Source organism: Sebastes fasciatus, chromosome 3, assembly GCF_043250625.1.
Source record: "Sebastes fasciatus isolate fSebFas1 chromosome 3, fSebFas1.pri, whole genome shotgun sequence".
In the NCBI taxonomy this organism is placed as follows: Eukaryota; Metazoa; Chordata; class Actinopteri; order Perciformes; family Sebastidae; genus Sebastes; species Sebastes fasciatus.
The window spans coordinates 24,120,182-24,145,748 of record NC_133797.1 but is presented as its reverse complement, the minus strand read 5'-3'; the positions used below and the strand labels follow the sequence as shown (position 1 = coordinate 24,145,748).

The 25,567-nt window shown below is 37.0% G+C and overlaps 2 protein-coding genes and 1 long non-coding RNA gene across 4 annotated transcripts; 1 reads left to right on the top strand and 2 right to left on the bottom strand.

The window, feature by feature from the left end:
• On the bottom strand, nt 1-10,170 carry LOC141762703 (vascular cell adhesion protein 1-like). Its single transcript, XM_074626709.1, has 8 exons — nt 10,057-10,170; nt 9,455-9,626; nt 7,736-8,008; nt 7,288-7,617; nt 5,357-5,614; nt 5,007-5,141; nt 1,040-1,096; nt 1-705 (listed from the first exon to the last, which is right to left on the bottom strand). Exons 2-8 carry the CDS (start codon nt 9,525-9,527, stop codon nt 293-295), a joined length of 1,539 nt encoding a protein of 512 aa, XP_074482810.1. The 5' UTR covers nt 9,528-9,626; nt 10,057-10,170; the 3' UTR covers nt 1-292.
• Nucleotides 10,171-11,111: 941 nt separating this feature from the next.
• On the top strand, nt 11,112-13,635 carry LOC141764495 (uncharacterized). The gene is made up of 2 exons (XR_012593270.1): nt 11,112-11,251; nt 13,531-13,635. It is a non-coding gene; the product is annotated as an uncharacterized LOC141764495 (long non-coding RNA).
• Nucleotides 11,810-21,495, bottom strand: LOC141764494 (hsp90 co-chaperone Cdc37-like). Of its 2 annotated transcripts, none has more exons than XM_074629778.1 (8): nt 21,095-21,495; nt 17,600-17,896; nt 17,407-17,512; nt 16,156-16,271; nt 15,933-16,055; nt 15,019-15,201; nt 13,710-13,781; nt 11,810-13,579 (listed from the first exon to the last, which is right to left on the bottom strand). In XM_074629778.1, exons 1-8 carry the CDS (start codon nt 21,209-21,211, stop codon nt 13,487-13,489), a joined length of 1,107 nt encoding a protein of 368 aa, XP_074485879.1. In that variant the 5' UTR covers nt 21,212-21,495; the 3' UTR covers nt 11,810-13,486. The 2 variants fall into 2 exon arrangements, with proteins under 2 accessions (XP_074485879.1, XP_074485880.1); XM_074629779.1 differs by having other exon boundaries at nt 21,057-21,226.
• Nucleotides 21,496-25,567: the final 4,072 nt, after the last annotated feature.

Here is a 25,567-nt window from a genome sequence, read left to right as displayed (position 1 = left end):
TATGCGTTAGTACGTGGCTATCTTATGATTGACAGGTCGCTACCACGGCGTTATCCGGTCTTGGAGTTGTCCGTGTTTTCGTCTTACAACTTTAACCCTTTCACAGTGTGTTTCCAGTTTATGAACAATTTTGGTATTTTGAAATACACTATAAAAGTATAAGAGGGGGACTGTGGAGTCTGGTGATAATTATCTGTGGATTCATCACTACAAGCGACCCCTTTCACTTTCAAGTATTGATGTGATATATTGCTAATAAAAAATATAGATTAGTGCAGCTTTTAGTAACAGATCAAAAAACGTATTCTTTGCAAAAGAGACCAACATGATAATCAAGGGTGTCCAGGTGCATTGATGTTTTCTTGTCAGACTCACATTGGACAATGGCGGTTATGTTTTGTGACATCAACACTGGAGGGAGCTGTGGTCCTTCAGGTCCCAGTTCTAGCTTTGCATCACACCAGTATTGGGCTCCATCATCTTCTTTACTCGGGTTGATGTTCAGAGTGAAGATCTCAGTCACTGGTTTCCTCACTGGATTGTTGGACAGTCGTTGACCCAGTGCTGTCTGTCCTCTGTAGAAGGTCACAATGAGGTTTTCAGCAGGAGCCACATCCTGTACTGTACACTGCAGAGTGTACTGGCGACCCTCAAACATCGGCCCAGTGAGATTAACAAAGCTGATGGACACATTATCAGGAGGCTCTGTGGAGACGAACAGAGAGACAGATACACAATCTAAACTTCTACCCAAGATGTTTTATTACTCATTTAGATTATAAATGTTTAAACCATCACTAGCAACAGTATTTTATTTACTTACGGTAGACAGTAATAGGCAGGTAGGTACAACACTAGTCATTAGTAATATTATAATAATAATGGCAAATGGGAGATGTGCGCCATTCAGTCAGTCTGTCAACCCTCCATGAAACCGTGGTTCCATTTGTTGTCGTGTCTCCCACAGGGCTTTCCACATTAAATGAGTTGCCGAGGCAAGCATGCTGACACACAGAGCAGCTGGCAGAGGCTGGGTCACCAAACTTCACTACCAGTCTGGATGGAGTGAATACGGGTTTATCTGCACAGTTTACATCTGTAACACAGAAAAAGGTTGTGATTTTAAAACAGTTTGATGTAAAATTAGCAATCAGATTCAGATGCGCATGCCAAACATTTCACATTTCACACGCACCAAATGTTAATAAGTGCTATATACTGTATCGTATAACAGTGTATTTATATTTTTCCTAAATAGAATGGCTATCTCTCCTTAAGTACTGGTATGGTATGTTGCACACAATCCAAAAGATATTTTAATTTTACATTGTGTGATTACAACAGTTCAAACCATTTTTTTTAAGATATTGAGTGTCACATTTTCACTTTTAGAACAGTAGTCTAGCAGTGGGTGAGTGAATATAGCCAACTAGCCTACTCCAAATTCAAATGTGCTTAATTTGCAAGACCATATTTATAATATGTACAGTAGGTACTGCCACAGCATGTCCAAAGTTCACAATGGCATACTATTCAGAATGTGAGAAGAGGGATAACAAATGGTTTGTTCATTACTACACCACTATCCACAGAGGCTAATACATATAATGCATCACAACCACATTACTATAGCCTACTACAGTACATATAGTAAACAATAAGGAAAGAAAATCAAACAAATAATTAAAAAAACGAAAGAATATGATATGACAAGATTTTTTAATAGTTGAAGCAATAACTGCCATCTTTCACCACATCTGATTAGATAGATAGATAGATAGATAGATAGATAGATAGATAGATAGATAGATGTACTTCATTGATCCCAAATTGGGAAATTATTGTGTTACAGCAGCAGGTTATCTAGGCAATGCACCTGAACAGTAAATAAAATGTACATATCAACACTAGAGAAATATATCTATAGAATACACAATATAAAGAGCATTGGAATACACTATAAATATACCAGATTACTACAACTAGCATAACAAAATCAACATAGAATAACCTACTATATATACATTAGCAAAGTGTGCAAGTTACAATGTTTGTTCTTAAATAAAAAATAACTGAGGTTGTGCAAATGTAGATGTGTTTAATTCAACAGCAAGAACAGAATGGAGTTTGGTTGGGACAGAAACTATAAAGCTTAGAGGTCTCTGTTAGACACATGTGAGGTGTTGTAGAGGGTTATTGGACAGGAAAGAGTTACTCTAGCGGTCCTTGTGATAAATAGGCTACAAGTGCTGTGAACATTAAACATAACATTAATAACAACAACTATAAGCTGTTATATATGATGGCATCTATGTAAAAACGCCTCACTAACAATAAGAGTTATCACTAAGGCAGATAATAACCACTTTTATAGACAGACTAGTCAGAAAAACTTACCACAACTGGACACTTGGAAGTCCTGCAGACAATTCATCAAAGAAACCACCAACAATATGTAACAGAAAAACATTGTATCCAGTAGGTCTTGTAGCCAAATGATATGTCCGGTAATAAAAAGCCCCAAAGCCCTATCAAACAAGAGTGTGACTGAAATTGAAGTAAAAGATTCTTATAATACTTGACTCTGGCACAAGCAAGACGCAGGGCGTGCCTGAGGAGTTATCTGTAGCCTACAGTACCTTAAAAACAGAAACCAAAATAAGGTGGCAGCTGGTTGGAGAAGATCACTAGATAACAACCTACTTGCTCTTGGCTATATCGCATGTTATTTCCAGTAAATATAAAAAATAAAACGTGTGTTTTCTGATAAAAAAAAAAAAGTACGAACGTAGGAAGATAACAGGTACTACTAACCCATCTTTGAGGTGGTGACGTCTCCAGCTCCAGCCTGATCTGGAGCTCACAGCTGATATGTTCCTGGGTTGTTTACATGATGTAACAGAAGTGCAAAGATACACTTAATAAAGGCTATATGACGTGAAAGAAATGCCCCCCATGTCAAAGCTGATTGCCCGTCCGCCCCTAACACTCTGGCGCCGACCCTGTGCTGGGCACTGATGATGCAATAGAACGATCAATTGGCTTTCACTTCTTAGCAATATACGCTCTTTGGTACAATAGTTGTATTTTTTTTTTAACTAAGCAACCAACCGCAGAATTGTGATGTGATATGGGTTTTCAGGCGTGTTTGTGTGGACAGAGATCATTTCTAAAACGGTGCTAAAAGGCTTGTTTGTCCTTAATCTCTGATGATGTATCATGGTCATTTTATGATTCCCTACAGTAAATATATTACAAATGAGGAAACCAGATTGATTGGTGTTCACCATACAGGCTTCTGATAGTTTATGGGCTGTCTGTCCCCAAGCAGACTGGAGATGGCGCTGTTGACCGCAGTAGGACAACAGATGCAGGCAGATCGTTTGATCTGTAAATGGTAAGTGCATGTGATGGCATGATAGACTATATTCAAATAAAATATGACATTTGGATGATTTTTTTTGTCAAAAGTTTTTGATACCTGGCTTTTTCTATGGTGTTCCTCAAGGTCTTGGTGTCTTAATGTGGTATTTTGGAGGGATTATTGATCATCTTTATCAATTCTCAAGTGGTAAAAAATGGTTAAATTTAGCACCAAATCTGTGTAACAAATGGTATCAACCCAAAACTTGCTTATGAGACATAACAGAGCATGGGAATGGTCATCATATACCTCTATCATAATGTTCTAAGCCCTTATCCACTTTCACAATTTATTTTAATTAATTCATCGATTAATTCATTAATTAATTCATGTTTATTTCTGATTTATGACTAGAGCAACTCGCAAATTAATCTTCAGGTTCCCAGCTTTCAGATGATGTACACCACTTCTATGTGACATCTACTGTTGACCGGCTATCTCCCCCTAAAGACTCCTTGTACCCTCCTAAAAAGTTAGTTAGTTCATCAGAAGTTTATCTAATATTAGTGTTCGAAAATAAAGTTTCTCATGCCCTTTTTCCTCTTCTCATCTCCTCCAAGTTTCTTCCTCATAGGAGAGGAGATGTGGTAATGGACGGGAGGAAAAGAGTAGGAGTGAAACATTTCTGGGATGTATTTACTCGCAGTGGAGTTCTCCGTAAAAGCCTCAGAGATCAAAAAGAGATCTGAAAGAGTCAGAGTTAGCCTAACGATGAAGAATCTCATAAACAGGAAATCTATAATTACGTATAACAGTTCCATCAGTACTGTTGGGGTTTGCTGTAGGCTACTTGCCATTTTGTCTGACTGTACAACTTAGTGAGAACACTTTCAATCTTTCAGGCAAGGTCAGACATTGGATTACAGGAATCTAAGGCCAATCTGTGACTGTAATACCTCCATTTAATATTCTTCTATGTATTTGCAACTACTTTAAATACAATAGAATATCAATAAAAGTGTCTGGGATGCATCTCATTGCAAAAAGTGATCATTTATTTACAATTTTTAAAATAAACATGGTCAAAGCTTATACAGTATTTCCTTATTGGAGTTCCAGTGCGCAGTTCATTATTATACAGTTGTTGCTTACATGAATTCCTCTTTTTCAGTGTCACTAAGCGAGCGCATTATTACAACACACACACATACACACAAATATAGCCACACGAAGAATGCATGCACACGGAAACTGTTGCTCTAGCTGCGGTCAGGCACAAGCTTTCAGTGGTTTGACACAGCTGTGAAGTTCAATGTGAGCATTTTCACACAGTATTTAAGCTTTATATATACAGTACATCTCTGAAGACTAAGTTATGAAGTCCTTTGTAGTAACACAACCGAAATACAACAGAGAGAAATAGTAAAGCAGCATATTTAACAGCTGTATTGGATGTTTCAGTAAAATGTGGCCAAATAACCACCACATAATATCGACTTGTTAACATGAACCTATAGTTCCCCATTTCCCTTGGCAAACCCTCGACGATGTATGTTGTCACGTTTTTATAGTGCGATATTTCGTGGCATGATATTTCATCACACCCCTACCATACACATTTTCATACCTTCCCGTAGACTTTACTCCGCAGTGGGCACGGAAGAGTGTCGTGAGGGCAAACGGAGCTTTCCCGTTCGAAAGAAGTATCCAATCAGGCAGATGACAGCCAGAACAGCAACTGCTACTATCACACCTATAATGACTGCCGTGTTGTTTCCTTCAGAGACTTGGGTGAGGGGGATGGGTAAAGAGAAAAAGGAACAGAGAATATCTCACGTCAAACCAAAAACCACAATGAACATCCTTCTTGATGTCACGTGTGTTAGCATCAATTCTCAACTGCTGTGAGAGAGCAGCATGTGAAAGCAAAGAGTGGTTGCACTAACTTTCCAGTAACAGTCATAACCCTGAAGACTGGACAGTAAAACTCACCTTGGACATCCACGTCAAACTTCACAGTGACAGCCCCTAGGTAGTTTCTGACAGAACAGGTGTACAGCCCTTTATCCGCAGAAGTTACAGAGTCGATGGTGAGAACGCTGCTCTCGGAGGGGGGTGGGATGTTTGATGGGAGTTCCCAGGTGTACGAGGGGCTGGGGTTTCCCACAGCCGAGCAATTCAGATGTAGAGGGTTTCCTTCCGGTAAGGTGATTGGATCTGGATGTAATGACCCCTCTAGATGAGGCACATCTGTGTGTTGATTGAGGAAGAAATACAACACATCATTACAGTAACATGGGAACAATTTTTTTAAATTTAAACTGAAAGTCCATTGATGTAGATATAAGACACATTGTGTAGAGAAGTGGTGGAAAGTACCGTCCTAACAGGCTGTTGTACTCCACTTTCAGTTTCTGCTACTACTCCAAAACATAGAGGAAAATATTTCATCTTTTAATCCACCACCTTTATTTACAGAAACAGCTGTAGCTATAATAATAATAGTTCCTTTGCAGATTGGTGTTTTATGTACGAAACATATGATCATCTTACTGTATAGAGTGCTACAGGAATGAGTCCTAAAACCCAGCAATGAGTTAGCATTTTAGCACTTTTGGTTCCCTCGTCTGGAAGTCAATGGGATTTTAGATAGATTCCTGAAATAAGGTCTGTGGTTAACACAAGCTTACAAGATTTTAACATTTTGTTCTATGACATAAAATGCATCAATAAATACCCCACTCATGCATTTTGAAGCCTTTATGTGTCTTATAAAAGGCGGTTGCTAACAAGTGGCTAAATGAGACTACTAAACGCCGACTCGTCCGCCTTTACAGCCTCGTTGTGTATACTCACGCTCATGTGACTGTGGTGTTGTTTGTTTACAGCCTAATGTTAGCTTTGTACCTCTGGCGATTGCATTCACACTTCACAAATCATAAAAGTGGTGTTCATTAGTAAAGATTATCTTGCTGAACAAAACATGTACGTATCATAAACGTTTCCCACAGAGCTTATTTTCTGCAATAATCCCAAACCCAATGGAAATAGCCCATTGGCTTTTTGTCGAGGGAACCAGAGTGATGCTAACTTCCTGGTTGGCTTACAAAAATACGTCATCCCTGGAGCTCTCTTAGATACTGTAACGAGCTGGAGTGACCTGTTAAAAGTTACTGTTATGTGTCTCACTGTGTTCAGAGAAGTTAAAGTCACTGAGCTCAGGGGGCGACTCCTCTGGTTGCAAAAAGAAGTCTGATTGTATAGAAGTCTATGAGAAAATGACCCTACTTCTCACTTGATTTATTACCTCAGTAAACATTGTAAACATCAGTTTATGATTTCAATCGCTAGTTTTAAGTCTTCTTCAATACAGCATGATGTTCATTTAGTAAATGATGGTCCCATTTAGAGTCAAATAGACCATAAAGGAGGGTATGCTTTAGGACGTGGCTACCTTGTGATTGACAGGTCACTACCAGCGTCGGCGTTAGGGGCGAGCCAAGGGGGTCCAGGCCTGTCCAAAAAGGTCACTGTGCCCCCTCAGCTGAATTCTCTCCTGACAAAAAACTAAACTGAAATAACAGCTAAGCTATTAGTAAAATTAAGTCATTCAGTTTGGTAATGGAAGGACTTAACACTGCAATGCAAAATAAAGCACAAAACAGTGATAGTTTTGCATTTAGGAAACAACCAGGACATGTACTTGGGCTTGATTACATTGTTTTTTATTGGAGTGTCCTAACTGGCTGCGAGCGACAAGCGACCCCTTTCACTTTCAAGTATTGAAGTGATATATTACTAATAAAAAATATAGACTACTGCAGCTTTTAGTAACAGATCAAAAAATACGTATTCTTTGCAAAAGAGACCAACATGATAACGAAGGGTGTCCAGGTGCATTGATGTTTTCTTGTCAGACTTACATTGGACAATGGCGGTGATGTTTTGTGACATCACCACTGGAGGGAGCTGTGGTCCTTCTGGTCCCAGTTCTAGCTTTGCATCACACCAGTATTGGGCTCCATCATCTTCTTTACTCGTGGTGATGTTCAGAGTGAAGGTCTCATTCACTGGTTCCCTCACTGGATTGTTGGACAGTCGTTGACCCAGTGCTGTCTGTCCTCTGTAGAAGGTTACTATGAGGTTTTGAACAGGAACCACATCCTGTACTGTACACTGCAGAGTGTACTGGTGACCCTCAAACATCGGCCCAGTGAGATCAACAAAATCGATGGACACATTATCAGGAGGCTCTGTGGAGACGAACAGAGAGACAGATACACAATCTAAACTTCTACCCAAGATGTTTTATTACTCATTTAGATTATAAATGTTTAAACCATCACTAGCAACAGTATTTTGTTTACTTACGGTAGACAGTAATAGGCAGTTTGGTACAACACTGGTCATTAGTAGTATCATCATTATAATAGCAAATGGGAGATATGCGCCATTCAGTCAGTCTGTCAACCCTCCATGAAACCGTGGTTCCATTTGTTGTCGAGTCTCCCAAAGGGCTTTCCACATTAAATAAGTTGCCGAGGCAAGCATGCTGACACACAGAGCAGCTGGCAGAGGCTGGGTCACCAAACTTCACTACCAGTCTGGATGGAGTGAATACGGGTTTATCTGCACAGTTTTCATCTGTAACACAGAAAAAGGTTGTGATTTTAAAACAGTTTGATGTAAAATTAGCAATCAGATTCAGATGCGCATGTCAAACATTTCACATTTCACACACACCAAATGTCAATAAGTACTATATACTGTATCGTATAACAGTGTTTTTGTTTGTTTACTCAATGTATTTATATTTTTCCTAAATAGAATGGCTATCTCTCCTTAAGTACTGGTATGGTATGTTGCACACACTCCAAAAGATATTTTAATTTTACATTACTTAGTTATGTTTTTTGAATCAACATATATTTGCAGTTCTAGTCAATCACTGAATAAATCAATATGATTATAGGTTAACTTAATTAATACTATGGTCTGTGGTTATTCTCCTGTGATTACAACAGTTCAAACCATTTTTTTTAAGATATTGAATGTCACATTTTCACTTTTAGAACAGTAGTCTAGCAGTGGGTGAGTGAATATAGCCAACTAGCCTACTCCAAATTCAAATGTGCTTAATTTGCAAGACCATATTTATAATATGTACAGTAGGTACTGCCACAGCATGTCCAAAGTTCACAATGGCATAATATTCAGAATGTGAGAAAAGAGGGATAACAAATGGTTTGTTCATTACTACACCACTATCCACAGAGGCTAATACATATAATGCATCACAACCACATTACTATAGCCTACTACAGTACATATAGTAAACAATAAGGAAAGAAAATCAAACAAATAATTAAAAAACGAAAGAATATGATATGACAAGATTTTTTAATAGTTGAAGCAATAACTGCCATCTTTCACCACATCTGATTAGATGGATAGATAGATAGATAGATAGATAGATAGATAGATAGATAGATAGATAGATGTACTTTATTGATCCCAAATTGGGAAATTATTGTGTTACAGCAGCAGGTTATCTAGGCAATGCACCTGAACAGTAAATAAAATGTATATATCAACACTAGAGAAATATATCTATAGAATACACAATATAAAGAACATTGGAATACACTATAAATATACCAGATTACTACAACTAGCATAACAAAATCAACATAGAATAACCTACTATATATACATTAGCAAAGTGTGCAAGTTACAATGTTTGTTCTTAAATAAAAAATAACTGAGGTTGTGCAAATGTAGATGTGTTTAATTCAACAGCAAGAACAGAATGGAGTTTGGTTGAAACAGAAACTATAAAGCTGAGAGGTCTCTGTTAGACACATGTGAGGTGACACATGTAATTGCTTTGGACCGGAAATAGTTACTCTAGCGATCCTTGTGATAAATAGGCTACAAGTGCTGTGAACATTAAACATAACATTAATAACAACAACTATAAGCTATGTTATATATGATGGCATCTATGTAAAAACGCCTCACTAACAATAAGAGTTATCACTAAGGCAGATAATAACCACTTCTATAGACAGACTAGTCAGAAAAACTTACCACAACTGGAAACTCGGAAGTCCTGCAGACAATTCATCAAAGAAACCACCAACAATATATAACAGAAAAACATTGTATCCAGTAGGTCTTGTAGCCAAATGATATGTCCGGTAATAAAAAGCCCCAAAGCCCTAGCAAACAAGAGTGTGACTGAAATTGAAAGTAAAATATTCTTATAATACTGCGCACATTTTGATCCTGGCACAAACAAGACGCAGGGCGTGCCTGGTGAGTTATCTGCAGCCTACAGTACTTCCTCGTTTCAAAACAGAAACCAAAATGGTCTGGGTATCATCGGATAATCCGTTATTCCTTTTGAATTCAAAAACGAAAAAACGATTTTTTATTTATTCGTTTTAAACCGAAAAATGAGACACGGTGTTAGTTTATAACCTGTTTTTGTGGACATAACAGCATGTGTATGCGTGCGTGCGCGCCTGTGCGCATAAGTGGCAGTATGTATACACCTCTCTGTCAGTTTATTTCTTTCATAAAACATGATAATGTTAAAGATACACTTAATAAAGGCTATATGAGCTGAAAAAAAATGCCTCCCCTGTCAAAGCTGATTGCCCGTCCGCCCCTAACACTCTGGCGCCGACCCTGTAAAGTCGACTCCCTTATTTTCCCTGGAAGAAGAGAGACAGAGCTGGGAGACACTCCTGTCTCTCTCGTAGCCTACCAGCCTACTGAAGGTTTCCCCTGTTACGTCATTGTTAAAACATGGTGTGGCTAAGTAAGCGAAATTGAGAGGATGATAGATACTCATCATGACCCTGAGTCAACTCATCATAGTAGACTATATATAGTCTACTATGATGATATACATACCAGTAATCTGCACACAAGCACCGGAGCTGGATATTTAGGGTGACCTTTTTTTTTTATTGGTGGGCTTTGGTGGAGGAATTTCAATCCGGAAACAGACATCCCTGATCTCCTTCCTGCAAGCAGTTCCTCCCTTTGGGGGAAAAGTCATTCTCAGATTCTGCTTTCAAATGCTCAGATCGCACAACTTTTGGTAAACTTTTACCCTCTCCCATATATATATATATATCAATTTCAACTCCTTCCCTTCATACTCCAGATTCCCAACTGTTTTCTCATTTTTAACTTCACATATTTTTAGTCCTCTCTGACCTCTGACCCCCCTCCCCCACAACATGCTTGGCAGGACTCCCTATCAGTGGGCCAGATATTTTAATGGCACTTGGTGTTAGGATAAGTGCAGCAGAGCCACACAACTGGAATAGAAAACCATCAGGGAACTGTGATGTTTTTATAACTTTTTTCAACATACTTTTCTATGACTTTTTTCGACATACTATACAATGACTTTATTTCGACATACTATGCTATGACTTTTTTATGACTTTTTTCAAAAAGAAAGAAAAATATATTTTAGCCACCTAAAAAAACAACTTGATTACACAGATGAATGTGCATTACAGGAAGAAGTCAGGAGATTACGCTGCCCATTCTGTAAATTAACTTTTTATTCTATAGAATTAGTCGTTGGAATGGAGCCTGCTGATTCTGAGGTATCATAATGGTCCCTTCTAAAATCCTGTCGTCACCTCTGTGCAGAAGCAGAAGTTTCACACAGAACCAGATAGTCAGGAGAGAAACCTGCACCTTAGATATCAAGATTAAAAAATCCTCATACTGAAAAGCAAAGATGCCTGTGTATAACGAGCTCCGTCTGGAGCAACAGCTTTGTGACGCGGTGATCAGAGTGGACAACGTTGAATTTCACATGCACAAGATCATCCTCTGCAACTGCAGCTCATACTTCAAGTGAGTTGGTTTGTGGGTTGGCCACTAATTTCTTTAACGCATTAACACAATCGATCTTTCGGAGATTGTAGCGGGCTCAGTTTTAAAGCTATAGAGGGAAGATAATGGCATCATATGAAAGCTAAGGAATCAATTGGTACCAACCATGTCATACTAGCTTGTAGTGAAGGAGGTTAAATAACGCTCCAAATGTGTATGTATATTTTGTCAGGCAAAAACTGGCATGGCCATTTTCAAAGGGGTCCCTTGACCTCTGACCTCAAGATATCTGAAGTGTCATTTTCGCTCATGTATTTGAACAATTCTGCATACTGGGGCCTAAATAGTCTTGGAATCACATACATTGGGTATGACTGTAAAGCTGAGACTCTTGTGGATTAAATGAGCCCAACTGTATTCATGTGTGATGATGTTAGTCTCCATAGTAACCATTTCCTTGTAGTGAGATCATTTTTTAAAACTTAACCTCAACCCTTAACCCTGTGCTGGGCGCTGATGTTGCAATAGAACGATCAATTGGCATTCACTTCTTGCAGAATTCTCCGCAGAATTGTGATGTGATATGGGTTTTCAGGCGTGTTTGTGTGGACAGAGATCATTTCTAAAACGGTGCTAAAAGGCTTGTTTGTCCTTAATCTCTGATGATGTATCATGGTCATTTTATGATTCCCTACAGTAAATATATTACAAATGAGGAAACCAGATTGATTGGTGTTCACCATACAGGCTTCTGATAGTTTATGGGCTGTCTGTCCCCAAGCAGACTGGAGATGGCGCTGTTGACCGCAGTAGGACAACAGATGCAGGCAGAATGTTTGATCTGTAAATGGTAAGTGCATGTGACGGCATGATAGACTATATTCAAATAAAATATGACATTTGGATGATTTTTTTTTTTTAGATGTTTGAGTTTTATATGTCAGAGGTGTAAGCCAGCGTCTCAGAATCAGATCTTGGCAGCTTCTCATTCAGTCTGTAGTTGTGTTACACTCATAAAACCAGATGACTCGGTGGCTGTTTAGTCAACTGATCTGTCAAGATGCTGACTTCACTCACAAAGGTGTGAAAAGGAGGAAGACCTAAGGACACAGCTGCCAACTGTAACGACATATAACAATTTGTGCTGCTGTTGAAATGGAACCACAAGAGTATCAATATTTAGGTGTTAAAATGCCATCATGTGAGAGCTTTCTTTTAAGATGATTAATACACTACAGGAGTATTTTATTTATTTACTTTTTTCTTTTCCTATCTTATTTATCAATTTTCTATTTCCTTTAACTCTCGACTTACTTTTTCTGTTACTATTAAGGTGTATTAAAGATATTTTCTCTGTATTGTCTATAATTTAACTTTATTTATTCATAATTTAGAATATATTTTCTGTGTTCAGCTGTGGTTGCTTGTGTGTTTGTTTTTTAGGTGAGTCGATGGATGTGTTGGGAGTGTTGCTGGACAAAACAGTCTTTTTAATGTTACTTCAGTTACTGTTTAATTCATTATTGATAACCAATAAAAAATACCCTTGAAAGAATACACTACAGGAGTAAATTGGTGACTGGTATTGAGTCAGCTGATTCTAACAACATTAATTCAGTCAAGTGTCTGCAATGTAAAATCAGATTGAGGTAAGCCTAAAAGACACCGTATTCTGTCCATATTTTGTCCACTTGGTTGCACAAAAGCAGTTTAAAATTGAAAAAGAAAAAGTGCTTTTGTCTGAATATTTCAAATTTTGTACTCCAGTTTCTTTTTTCTTTTTTTTTAAATCACATGATGGTTTAGTCCAAATGCTATTAAATATGTATATATGTTAGGGCTGTCAAAGTTAACGCAACAACGCATTAGCGCAATTCGATCTTTCGGAGGTTGTACCGGGCTCAGTTTTAAAAGGTAGAGTGAAGATACTGAGGTTTTCTGGATAATATTTGTCATTGTGTTGTGTCGTTAATTGATTTCCTGTAATAAATATATACATATATTTGAATAAAGCAAGTATATTTGCCCACTCCTATGTTGTGACAAATCTCCCTTTAAGGTACATTATGAACAGATAAAAACTGTGATTAATTTCCAATTAACTATGGACAATCACGCGATCAATCGCGATCAAACATTTGAATCGATTGACAGCCCTAGTATATCTACATTATGTTGCATGTATGAAGCATTACTTGCACACTGTTGGACTTGTCCACATCCATTGTTAACTAACAAGGATTGTTCTTTCTTCTCTTATGAATCTTCTTCCTCTTCATCATCACCCTCCCCTGAATCAGGGACCCAAAGTCCAGAGTCAATACACCTCCTGAGGTGGTATTTTCCTTCCTGCAGAGAGAAACACGGTGAGTTCAAGACACAATGAATAAAAAGAACAAACAGATGAAAGACACCTTCTGGACTTCTTTAGGTTACGTTTAGTGACTTTTGGGCGAGGCTCAATTACAAACACACTCACCTCAAGGTCCAGTTTGTTAATAGCTTCGTGCAGCATCTCAATGTTCTTCTCATCGTAGCTCTTCTGTATTTCCTACAATACAAAACACAAAACAGTCTAACATGGTCCAATAAACAGACTGTACTGAAATGACCACTGCCGATTGATGTCTCAGCACTGAAATCGAGTGAGTTTAGTGGGAAAATGCTTTCATAGTCACATTTGAAATTCACTTTTACACAAACCCTGAATCCATAACTTCACATTCATGTTGCAGTACTCACTTTTTTCCCCAAATTTACTGATTTTGAATCCTTTATTACAATCTTAATGTCGCTAAGGAAAAGATGAAAAATGGCGTGTAATCTCAGGAAAGTATATAATGCTGTTTACCTTGCAAACAAAGAGCTCATGCCTGACTGGTGGAGTCCATTCTGCTGAGCTGTGTATTGACGTCCCTGATTATCCAAATGGCAACACGGTTCATATCAATAGACTGCTCAAACACTGACTTCAAAGTCTACAAACACCGGTTTTGAAATCTGTGGAAAAAAATGTAGTCTTTCGCACCGACTACACGACCGTCAAAGTAAAAAGATCTTTTTTTAAATAGCTCAAGTCAGGAGGCATTAACAGGAAGTGAACTTTATGTGGAGGAAAACCAAATCATCTCAAAACAGAATATAAAAGAAAAAGAAAGAAAACGTAGAAAGCAGGGAAGTAGTTTGGCACGAATCTCAATATCTTAGTATAAACAACATACAGTACCTTTACACCATGCACACAATTAAACAATACTGTAAACAAAGTCAACATTATAAGTTTTTCCAATACTCATGAATTAAAAAAATGAACAACACAATAATTTGTAGCCGTGTGGCTAATGCTAGCTTGTTATGGATGAACTGATCTGCAGTATCGACTTTTCTGGCTTGTAGCTTCAGCTGCTAAAGCAAAACAAGGTGGTCATTGATGCGGAGTGTAAACTGGATGAAATGGGAGACGCTCTAACAGGCCTGATGTTTTCCCTCTCAGCCTCGAGGGATGTAGAGCAGGCCAAACAACCACTTTTTTAGTTGCAGTGTAAGGTTATATCAAATATCGCTGACGAAAGTATGTAAGTTATCACAGAGACAGCTTAAGTGGGCAGAAAAGTTGACTCCTAATGTGTTTGACAACGCTCTTGTTCACCACCAGTTTGTTGCCTTCCATTAATAGTTAGTTATTCCACATGTAAACAAACAACGTCGACTGACCACTGTGGCAAATTTCTCCCTAAAGAAATACTCACAACTTTGCGTATTCTTGCCTGTGTGTGAGAATGGTTTACCTTTGGTAGTGTTTCATAGACCTCTACAGGGTCTAAACCACCAGGGCCCAGTCTCTTCTGCTTCTCTTCTTCCTCTAGCTCCTTCATGGCGCCCTCCGTACGAATCCGCGCACAGCTGCGGATCCGCTCCTTCAGCAGCTCCAGCTCATGGTCAAACGCGTCTTGGTACGGCTTGTCTGCAATCTGACATGGACACGAAAACACATACAGTAAATGGACAAATTCCCACAAACAGTAGGGGTGTAAGAAAATATCGATACACACGCGTATCGCGATATTATGATGTGTGATACTGTATCGATTCTCTAAAACACTGTTTCTTATTAACTCCTTAATATCTGACGGCCTGTTATTTGATCTTTCGGAGGTTGTAGTGGGCTCAGTTTTAAAGCTAGAGTGAAGGTACTGAACATGATCATATGAAACTAGAAAACCTAAAGAAACCATCGGTACCAACGATGTCATACTAGCTTGTCAGGAAGGAGGCAAAATAACGCTCCAAATTTGGGCAAGATTTTGGTGAGGAAAAATTGGCATGGCCATTTTCACACGGGTCCCTTGACCTCTGACCTCAAGATATGTGAATGAAAATGGGTTCTATGGGTACCCACGAGTCTCCCCTTTACAGACATGCCCACTTTATGATAATCACATGCAGTTTAAGGCAAAAAATGTCGTTTGCATGCAATAAACATTTGTTGTTTTTTGCTTATTTTAAAATTCCTGGTGTGTTCTTTATACTATAACAGTTTTCCTAAAATAAAATAAAAAAAAAATCTCAATCATCATCATGAATTATTACCCCAGTATCATTATACGTATCGTATCGCCAGATTCTTGCCAATACGTCAACAAAAATAACTTTCCCTGTGGAAAGTGACGACACAGACAAAGATGTTTTGTTAACTACAGACCTTGATCTTTGAAAAGAATTGTCTGAAGCAGCCTCTCGCGTCGACCTTAAGCGTCCGAGCCAAATCCAAGATGAACTGCATGACGATGGCCTGGTGAGCCATCTGCTCCATCAGCGCATGTTTCTACAAGTACAGAGAGAATATACAATGCTTTACCTGGCTGAATCATTTTGGGCTTTTTTTACCCAGAGGATGAATGCACACTTTTATCACAAGAACTCACCTCATCTATCTCAAAGTCAATACAGATGACAACAAGGCAATTAGCCGTCTCTTCGCACACCAGATGTGGGTTGTCTGATAGATACTTCTGACTGTCGTCCCAGCGCCGCATCAAACCTGGTGCACACAAATACACATCCAGCATAATTCTACATTCAAACTGAGCTCCAATGGTTGTGTTGTCGACACAGGAAGTCAAATATTTTCTGCATTGCTTGGTGACTTACAATAAAAATGGATATACCCTTTTCAGAAATGACATTATACTAAATCACTAAAGTACCCCTTTAAAAACATCATCTTAAGTCACAAATTATTCATTTGTAGCTATCAGACTTCCAAAGTCATAAATATCCCATCATACACTGTAGTAAACAGGTTCCCCACTTGAGGGCATCATACACCACAAAAATAAACATGTTTAACCACTTGAACCCTGAAGTTCCCACCAATTTCTATATATTTGGGTCATCCCTGTTATGCAGCAACATTTCTGTCCCCATGAATTACTTCCTCATATTTTCTTTAAAATGTGTAAAATATTCATAACAAATGGCTTAAATTATAGATTAATGTCTCTAATTACTCACAGAGCTATGGCTAACTTAGCTCCATCTTTTCCACCCTGTTAGGTCTATATACCAATATAAACCTGTCTATCCATAAGGATTATTTTTTGAGTGCCTGAGATTAGAAAAGACGAAAAAAAACATCTTTTTTTTTCAAAAGTCACGAGGCTGAAATGTTGCTGCATAACGGGAATGACCCATTTATCCTTGTGTCCAAAACTGTTCGGTGTTGACTATTGTGTTTCCCATATGCCCTACACTGTAGAGCATATGGGAAACACAATACTGTGGAGTCTACAGTATATATGGTGACTTAAGTATCCCACAATGCAACATAAAAAGCAGTATATAATCTATGCACACTAACCAAGAGCTAACTACCACTATAAATTAAATACAAAGAATAGAAAAAAGGGAATTTGAATGATTGGAACAGCCCAAGTAGTGACCAAATTATTTTTCTGATTTTGCCCTAATCGGCATACAATTCTCTATATACTGAGAGGGAAACACACAGCCCATATGTTTGTAGTGTTTGAAAATCTTGGGACCAGAGGATCAAATAAAGTGTTTTAAACAGCAACATGAAAGAACACATTTGAAAGAAAGGGACAATGTGTGGGAGCAGGAAGGCAAAGACAACAAACACTCAGTCACATCACACATCAATACAAATAGCATACCAAAGTGTTTGATTTCCTTTGCATACTTCTCCACAAACGTCTTGTGCTTCTCCACCTTTTCCGCCTCCGTTTCCTCCTTTGTTACAGGTTTGATGTTGAGTATACTCTAGAAAACAAGATAAAGCAAACTGATAAATCCAGGATACAGACAAGACACACTAAATCTTGTGGCCCTGCTGACGCCATGCCTTACCTTGCTGAAACCTTCTTTGCTGATAGTGTCAACATCCCAGGGCTGTTTCTTTTCTTCTCGCCTGTGTTGTTCGATCATTTTCTCAAACGACTTTTCATCCTTCTTCAGTTTTCTCACCTCGGCCTGGACTTTCTTCAGCTGGGCCTCTCTGTCCTCATCCTCCTCTCCCTCTTTCCTTCCTTCTTCCAGCTCCTTAAGTCGTCCCTGGGCTTCCTCTAATAGCCTCTTGCATTCTAATACGTTATTCTCCAGATCTTCCCCTTTCTGCTGAAACTCGGTCATCCTCTCCAGCCGGGCCTGATTTGGCAGGCCAGAGAAGATGAGAGTAAATGAAGAAGAAACAGAAGACACAGATGGTAGGAATTGAGGACAGGATGAAGGGGATCAGGTGAGATGAGTATGAGAAAAATAAAGTTGTTTTTTTAACGTTACAGTATGTAAACACTTTCTAGTAGAAACACAAAATACAAGTATGAACCTGAAAATGAGCATAATATGTCCCCTTTAAGAAATACTGGAATAAAAACAGACAAGGAGGATGGGTTAGGGTTAGGGTTAGGGTTAGAGACTACAAGTCACGTTCACTTAACTACTGTAGTCATGTGACAGCTCAACACAAGCTAAGCTCATTATTTACACAGAACCACCAGAGCCATACAAACGAGCTTGACCAATGCAGCTAGCAGCCATACTGTTACTAGTTCCATAATTAGCTTATTTAATTTCAAGTAACTTGTGATTTTACACTTCACAATTTGATGCTAAGGGAGTTGGGTTAGGGCCCCCTAAGGTTTCTCTCCTTTCCCTTTTTCTGTAAATCCCTTTTGTAACTTTAGTTTTTTAAAAAGTGCTATACACATAGGCTAGAGCAGGGGTCAGCAACCTTTACTATCAAAAGAGCCATTTTAGGCCAAATTAAATCAAAAGAAATCTGTCTGGAGCCGCAAAACATTTAAGCATTGTGATGAAGGTAACACAGTTTATAGTCTAAGTATATAGTATATATGTCTAATGCAGTGAGGGCTAAAGTGCAAATGTACTACCGAGTATGAGGGCCACATTGAGGGAAAAAAATCTGAGATTTCCAGAATAAAGTCATAACTTTATGAGAAAAAAGTCCTAACTTTATGAGAATAAAGTCCTAACTTTACGAGAAAAAAAGTAGTAATATTACAAGAATAAAGTCATAACTTTACGAGAATAAAGTCATAATTTTACGAGAAAAGTCATAACTTTACGAGAATAAAGTCATGACTTTACGAGAATAAAGTCATAACTTTACGAGAAAAAAAGTAGTAATTTACGAGAATTAAGTCATAGCTTTACGAGAATAAAGTCATAACTTTACGAGAAAGAAAGTCGTAATATAACGAGAAAAAAGTCATAACTTTACGAGAATAAAGTCATGACTTTACGAGAATAAAGTCATAACTTTACGAGAAAAAAAGTAGTAATTTACGAGAATTAAGTCATAGCTTTACGAGAATAAAGTCATAACTTTACGAGAAAGAAAGTCGTAATATAACGAGAATAAAGTCATAACTTTACGAGAATAAAGTCATAACTTTATGAAAAAAAAGTCGTAATATTACGAGAATGAAGTCATAACTTTACGTGAAAAAAGTAGTAATATTACGAGAATAAAGTCATAACTTTACGAGAATAAAGTCGTAACTTTACGAGAATAAAGTCCTAACTTTATGAGAATAAAGTCCTAACTTTACGAGAAAAAAAGTAGTAATATTACAAGAATAAAGTCATAACTTTACGAGAATAAAGTCATAATTTTACGAGAAAAGTCATAACTTTACGAGAATAAAGTCATAACTTTACGAGAATAAAGTCATAACTTTACGAGAAAAAAAGTAGTAATTTACGAGAATTAAGTCATAGCTTTACGAGAATAAAGTCATAACTTTACGAGAAAGAAAGTCGTAATATAACGAGAATAAAGTCATAATATTACGAGAATAAAGTCATAACTTTATGAGAATAAAGTCATAACTTTATGAAAAAAAAGTCGTAATATTACGAGAATAAAGTCGTAACTTTACGAGAATAAAGTCATAACTTTACGAGAATAAAGTCATGACTTTACGAGAATAAAGTCATAACTTTACGAGAAAAAAAGTAGTAATTTACGAGAATTAAGTCATAGCTTTACGAGAATAAAGTCATAACTTTACGAGAAAGAAAGTCGTAATATAACGAGAATAAAGTCATAACTTTACGAGAATAAAGTCATAACTTTATGAAAAAAAAGTCGTAACATTACGAGAATAAAGTCATAATATTACGAGAATAAAGTCATAACTTTATGAAAAAAGTCGTAATATTACGAGAATGAAGTCATAACTTTACGTGAAAAAAGTAGTAATATTACGAGAATAAAGTCATAACTTTACGAGAATAAAGTCATAACTTTACGAGAATAAAGTCGTAACTTTACGAGAATAAAGTCCTAACTTTATGAGAATAAAGTCCTAACTTTACGAGAAAAAAAGTAGTAATATTACAAGAATAAAGTCATAACTTTACGAGAATAAAGTCATAATTTTACGAGAAAAGTCATAACTTTACGAGAATAAAGTCATAACTTTACGAGAATAAAGTCATAACTTTACGAGAAAAAAAGTAGTAATTTACAAGAATTAAGTCATAGCTTTACGAGAATAAAGTCATAACTTTACGAGAAAGAAAGTCGTAATATAACGAGAATAAAGTCATAATATTACGAGAATAAAGTCATAACTTTATGAGAATAAAGTCATAACTTTATGAAAAAAAAGTCGTAATATTACGAGAATAAAGTCGTAACTTTACGAGAATAAAGTCGTAACTTTACGAGAATGAAGTCATAACTTTACGTGAAAAAAGTAGTAATATTACGAGAATAAAGTCATAACTTTACGAGAAAAAAAGTCGTAATATTAGGAGAATAAAGTCATAACTTTACGAGAAAAAAAGTTCTGATATTACGAGAATAAAGTCATAACTTTACGAGAAAAAAAGAAAATAACATGTAAAATTACTTTATAATATTATGACTTTATTCTCATAATATTAGGACTTTTTTTCTCTTAAACTTATGACTTTATTTTCACAATATTACGACTTTATTCTCGTAATATTATGACTTTATTCTCTAAATCTCAGATTTATTTATATATACAACAATGATAAATAAAAATGAAAATGTAAATTGAAAAACACTTATTCATTTCCATTTTTATAAATCCACAGGGAGCCACTGGGGAGGAGCTGAAGAGCCACAGGTTGCTGACCCCTGACCTCTGACCCCTGGCCTAGAGTTGGCTTGCTAGTGTTTAGTTAGCTATCAGATCCTTCAGCGTCACAGATCTGTGTGTAACACCTGCTGGTCTGTTGGTCTGTTGGTCTGTATGGACTCCTCTGGTTGTTGGTTACTAGTTAAATCACATCTACTGGTACAACTAACCAGGTATCACGGCTACTACACGTGTCCCTGCTGCTGACCCGGTGTCTCATCCTGAACAGGCTCTGCGTGTCGACGTACGGACTGGACGCGTCTTCATCGTCGGACACATAGATGTGATCCCAGCGGCTGTAGTCGATGCCCGCTCCGGTGCTCATCTCCACGGCTGTTTCTTCCTCCTTCTCTGGTTTCAGCTTCAGTAGGAGACAGCAGGGATGTTCAGCTGGGACTCTACTGACAAGACGGCAGCGAACAAGACTGTAATTGGTAGTTTCTCAATCCTCTTAAAGAGGCAGGCAGCCACAAGCCGTCTGATCCAGGGATGTGTTACCATGGTGATCACCTCTTTAACTGCGGCAATCAATACACGTCATCAAGAAGCGGTCGTTCTATTTATTTTTTTTATAATACTTTATTTCCAAAGTTCAATAAAATATAATCGCATGCTCCGATTTTTCATTACAATTCTGCAAAAATATTTTACAGTATAAAAAATAATTTCAAAATAAATTATAAATTATACAACAAATAGAGTCAGAATATAGTCATAGCTTTACGAGAATAAAGTCATAACTTTACAAGAAAAAAAGTCGTAATATAACGAGAATAAAGTCATAACTTTACGAGAAAAAAAGTCGTAATATTACGAGCTTAAATTCATAACTTTACGAGAAAAAAAGTCGTAATATTACGAGAATAAAGTCATAACTTTACGAGAAAAAAAAGAGTAATATAACGAGAATATAGTCATAACTTTATGAGAATAAAGTCATAACTTTACAAGAAAAAAAGTCGTAAGATTACGGGAATAAAGTCATAATTTTACAAGAAAAAAAGTCGTAATATTACGAGCTTAAATTCATAACTTTACGAGAAAAAAAGTCGTAATATTACGAGCTTAAAGTCATAACTTTACGAGAAAAAAAGTCGTAATATTACGAGAATAAAGTCATAACTTTACGAGAAAAAAAAGTAATATAACGAGAATATAGTCATAACTTTACGAGAACAAAGTCATAACTTTACGAGAAAAAAAGGAGTAATATAACGAGAATATAGTCATAGCTTTACGAGAATAAAGTCATAACTTTACAAGAAAAAAAGTCGTAAGATTACGGGAATAAAGTCATAATTTTACAAGAAAAAAAGTCGTAATATTACGAGAATAAATTCATAACTTTACAAGAAAAAAAGTCGTAATATTACGAGAATAAAGTCATTACTTTACGAGAATAAAGTCATAACTTTACGAGAAAAATAAATTAAATAAATTATAAATTATACAACAAATAAACTGAAAGGAAAGGTAAAGATGAATAAAAAAAAAAAAAAAAAAAACTTCGGGGTCTGCTAAACAATTGGAATTAATTTGAAATGTCTAAACAATTTAATAGTTTTAGTCAATTTAGAATTTCGTCGTTTTATACCGATAGACTTTATAGAGACTTTCTTGACTTGACTGCAAAATTATGTTTTAAAGGTCCCATTTCGTGCTCATTTTCAGGTTCATACTTGTATTTTGTGTTTCTACTAGAACATGTTTACCTCCTGTAATGTTCAAAAAAAACTTTATTTTCCTCATATTTTCAGACCTGAATATGCCTGTATTTACCCTCTGACTGAAACGCTCCGTTGTAGCGCATTTTGACGGAATTGCAACTGCGTTGCTAGGCAACAGCTTGGGTCCATGTGTAAATGCAGAGTTTCTGAATACAGGCTGTGTGTATGTCCCTGTGGATTGAGTGTTTCGATACTTTCATAGGACTTAAGCCTGCTTTATAAAGAAAAAACATGAAAATCTCACTTCTTTATAATACGGGACCTTTAAATTGACAAACATTATATGTGTTATTCATGGCGTAATTCAACAAAAAAAGATATTTGTTTTTCACTTTTGACTACCGTTCTATTTTTTTTGCGATATAAGGTCCTATTTGGTCCACCGGAGAGGGCGGGACATGTAAAATGTAAAATGAAAAAGTTCTCTGGCTGGTGGCCGGTGCTTGTTTTTTCCTCAACTGATCTCAACATGGCGGTCACAAACTCTCTCATTTTACACCTAATCAGTACACTAAAATATGTTTCTGAAAACATTTGAGGCAAGAAACAGGCATTACAGTAACAGAATATTGATTCATATTGGATCAGCGCTGCCTAGTTTGACCGTTTGATCAGAGTTTGTGAGTGATTGACAACACCGGAGGAGACACAGGCACATGATTTTTTTCTGATTATCTGTCTCATGCACTACTGTCAGGATATAGTGACCGTTTTATAAAAATAACCTTTTTTAATCATATTTATTCCAACTTGCCAACTTCAGCTTTAATATAACAGAGTAAAGAAATTAAAATTTAGGAAAAGTATTCTCCAAGAGGAATTTAATTTAATTTCTTTACTCTGTTATATTAAAGCTCATCATTCAATTAAAAATCTCCCTGGAGCTCACACACAGGCGACTGGATATAGAAAGTGAAACAGTGGCGCAAATAAACTACAGCAGTGACGTGATAACAATGTGATTAAGATTCCAGTAAAAACTGGATGGTGAATAATACTGTTTATTCAGTAAGGGTATGACAAATGACATGTTTTCAAAAGTTTTCAAAAGTCAACACTTATACAATTGCAAGCATGGACTTCTGCCACCATAAACACTGACGCACAGGGTAAGAGTTCCAGGATGCACAGGTGTTTCCTCTTGAAGTGTTTTCAGTTTTGTGGCTGCTGATCACACTATAGACCTTTTCCTTGTCGTTATGTTGCTAGGTCAACAGCTTTGGTCCAAGTTTGCTTTCAGCAAAGGGGCCCATTTCAAATGTTTATGTTGTCAAGTTTGAAAAGGTCTATAAACATGTCCACAATATTCAGTGATGGCTTGCAAAAAAATTGTAGGCCGTCATTCATTTTCAGTTGGTTGTTATACACATGACTGTTATGGACTAAGACGTGAAGAATGGACCTGCTCTCCAGTCTCATGTTAACCCCATGATCCCCATGTTATTTTGTCAGTAGGAGGCTAAATATCGCTCCAAAGTTAGGCTAAATTTTGGCGAGGAAAAACTGGCATAGCCATTTTCAAAGGGGTCCCTTGACCTCTGACCTCAAGATATGTGAATAAATGAATGAAAATGGGTTCTATGGGTACTCAAGAGTCTCCCCTTTACAGACATACCCACTTTATGATAATCACATGCAGTTATTTGATTGCAGTATAAATGTGTTTTCTTCATAAATTGCCTATCACTGTAAAGCTGAGACTCTTGTAGATCCAATCAGCCCAATTGTATTAATGTGTGATGATGTTAGTCCCCATAGTAGCTATTTGATTGTTGTGAGACCTTTTTTTTTAACTTGACCTCACAGTATAAAATGACCTGTGGTGACCTCTAGGATAATCACAGCCTCGTGAAACTTTAAAACCAACCACAAACTAGAGACCTAGAGCATTCAAAGGATGGATGGCTTTCCTAGGTAGATTGACAATAAGGGGGTTTCTGAGCAGTTTACACAACAGAAGTGCTCGCCATCCAATCGCTGAAAAAGGTGTGTCCAAATGTCAAAAGTCTTTGATACCAAATCACAGAATGGCTTTTTCTATGGTGTTCCTCAAGGTCTTGGTGTCTTAATATGGTATTTTGGAGGGATTAGTGATAATCTTTATCAATTCTCAAGTGGTAAAAAATGGTTAAATTTAGCACCAAATCTGTGTAACAAATGGTATCAACCCAAAACTTGCTTATGAGACATACTGTAACAGAGCATGGGAATGGTCATCATATACCTCTATCATAATGTTCTAAGCCCTTATCCACTTTCACAATTTATTTTAATTAATTCATCGATTAATTAATTAATTAATTCATGTTTATTTCTGATTTATGACTAGAACAACTCGCAAATTAATCTTCAGGTTCCCAGCTTTCAGATGACGTACACCACTTCTATGTGACATCTACTGTTGACCGGCTATCTCCCCCTAAAGACCCCCTGGACCCTCCTAAAAAAGTTAGTTAGTTAATCAGAAGTTTATCTAATATTAGTGATCGAAAATAAAGTTTCTCATGCCCTCTTTCCTCTTCTCATCTCCTCCAAGTTTCTTCCTCATAGGAGAGGAGATGTGGTAATGGACGGGAGGAAAAGAGTAGGAGTGAAACATTTCTGGGATGTATTTACTCACAGTGGAGATTCCCGTAAAAGCCTCAGAGATCAAAAAGAGATCTGAAAGAGTCCAGTTAGCCTAACGATGAAGAATCTCATAAACAGGAAATCTATAATTACGTATAACAGTTCCATCAGTACTGTTGGGGTTTGCTGTAGGCTACTTGCCATTTTGTCTGACTGTACAACTTAGTGAGAACACTTTCAATCTTTCGGGCAAGGTCAGACATTGGATTACAGGAATCTAAGGCCAATCTGTGACTGTAATACTTTAAGTTAACATAATTAGGAAATAGAGAGCAGATAATGTCGTATTTTTAACATACTGGTGCATTAATATTGTGGTGTTTTAA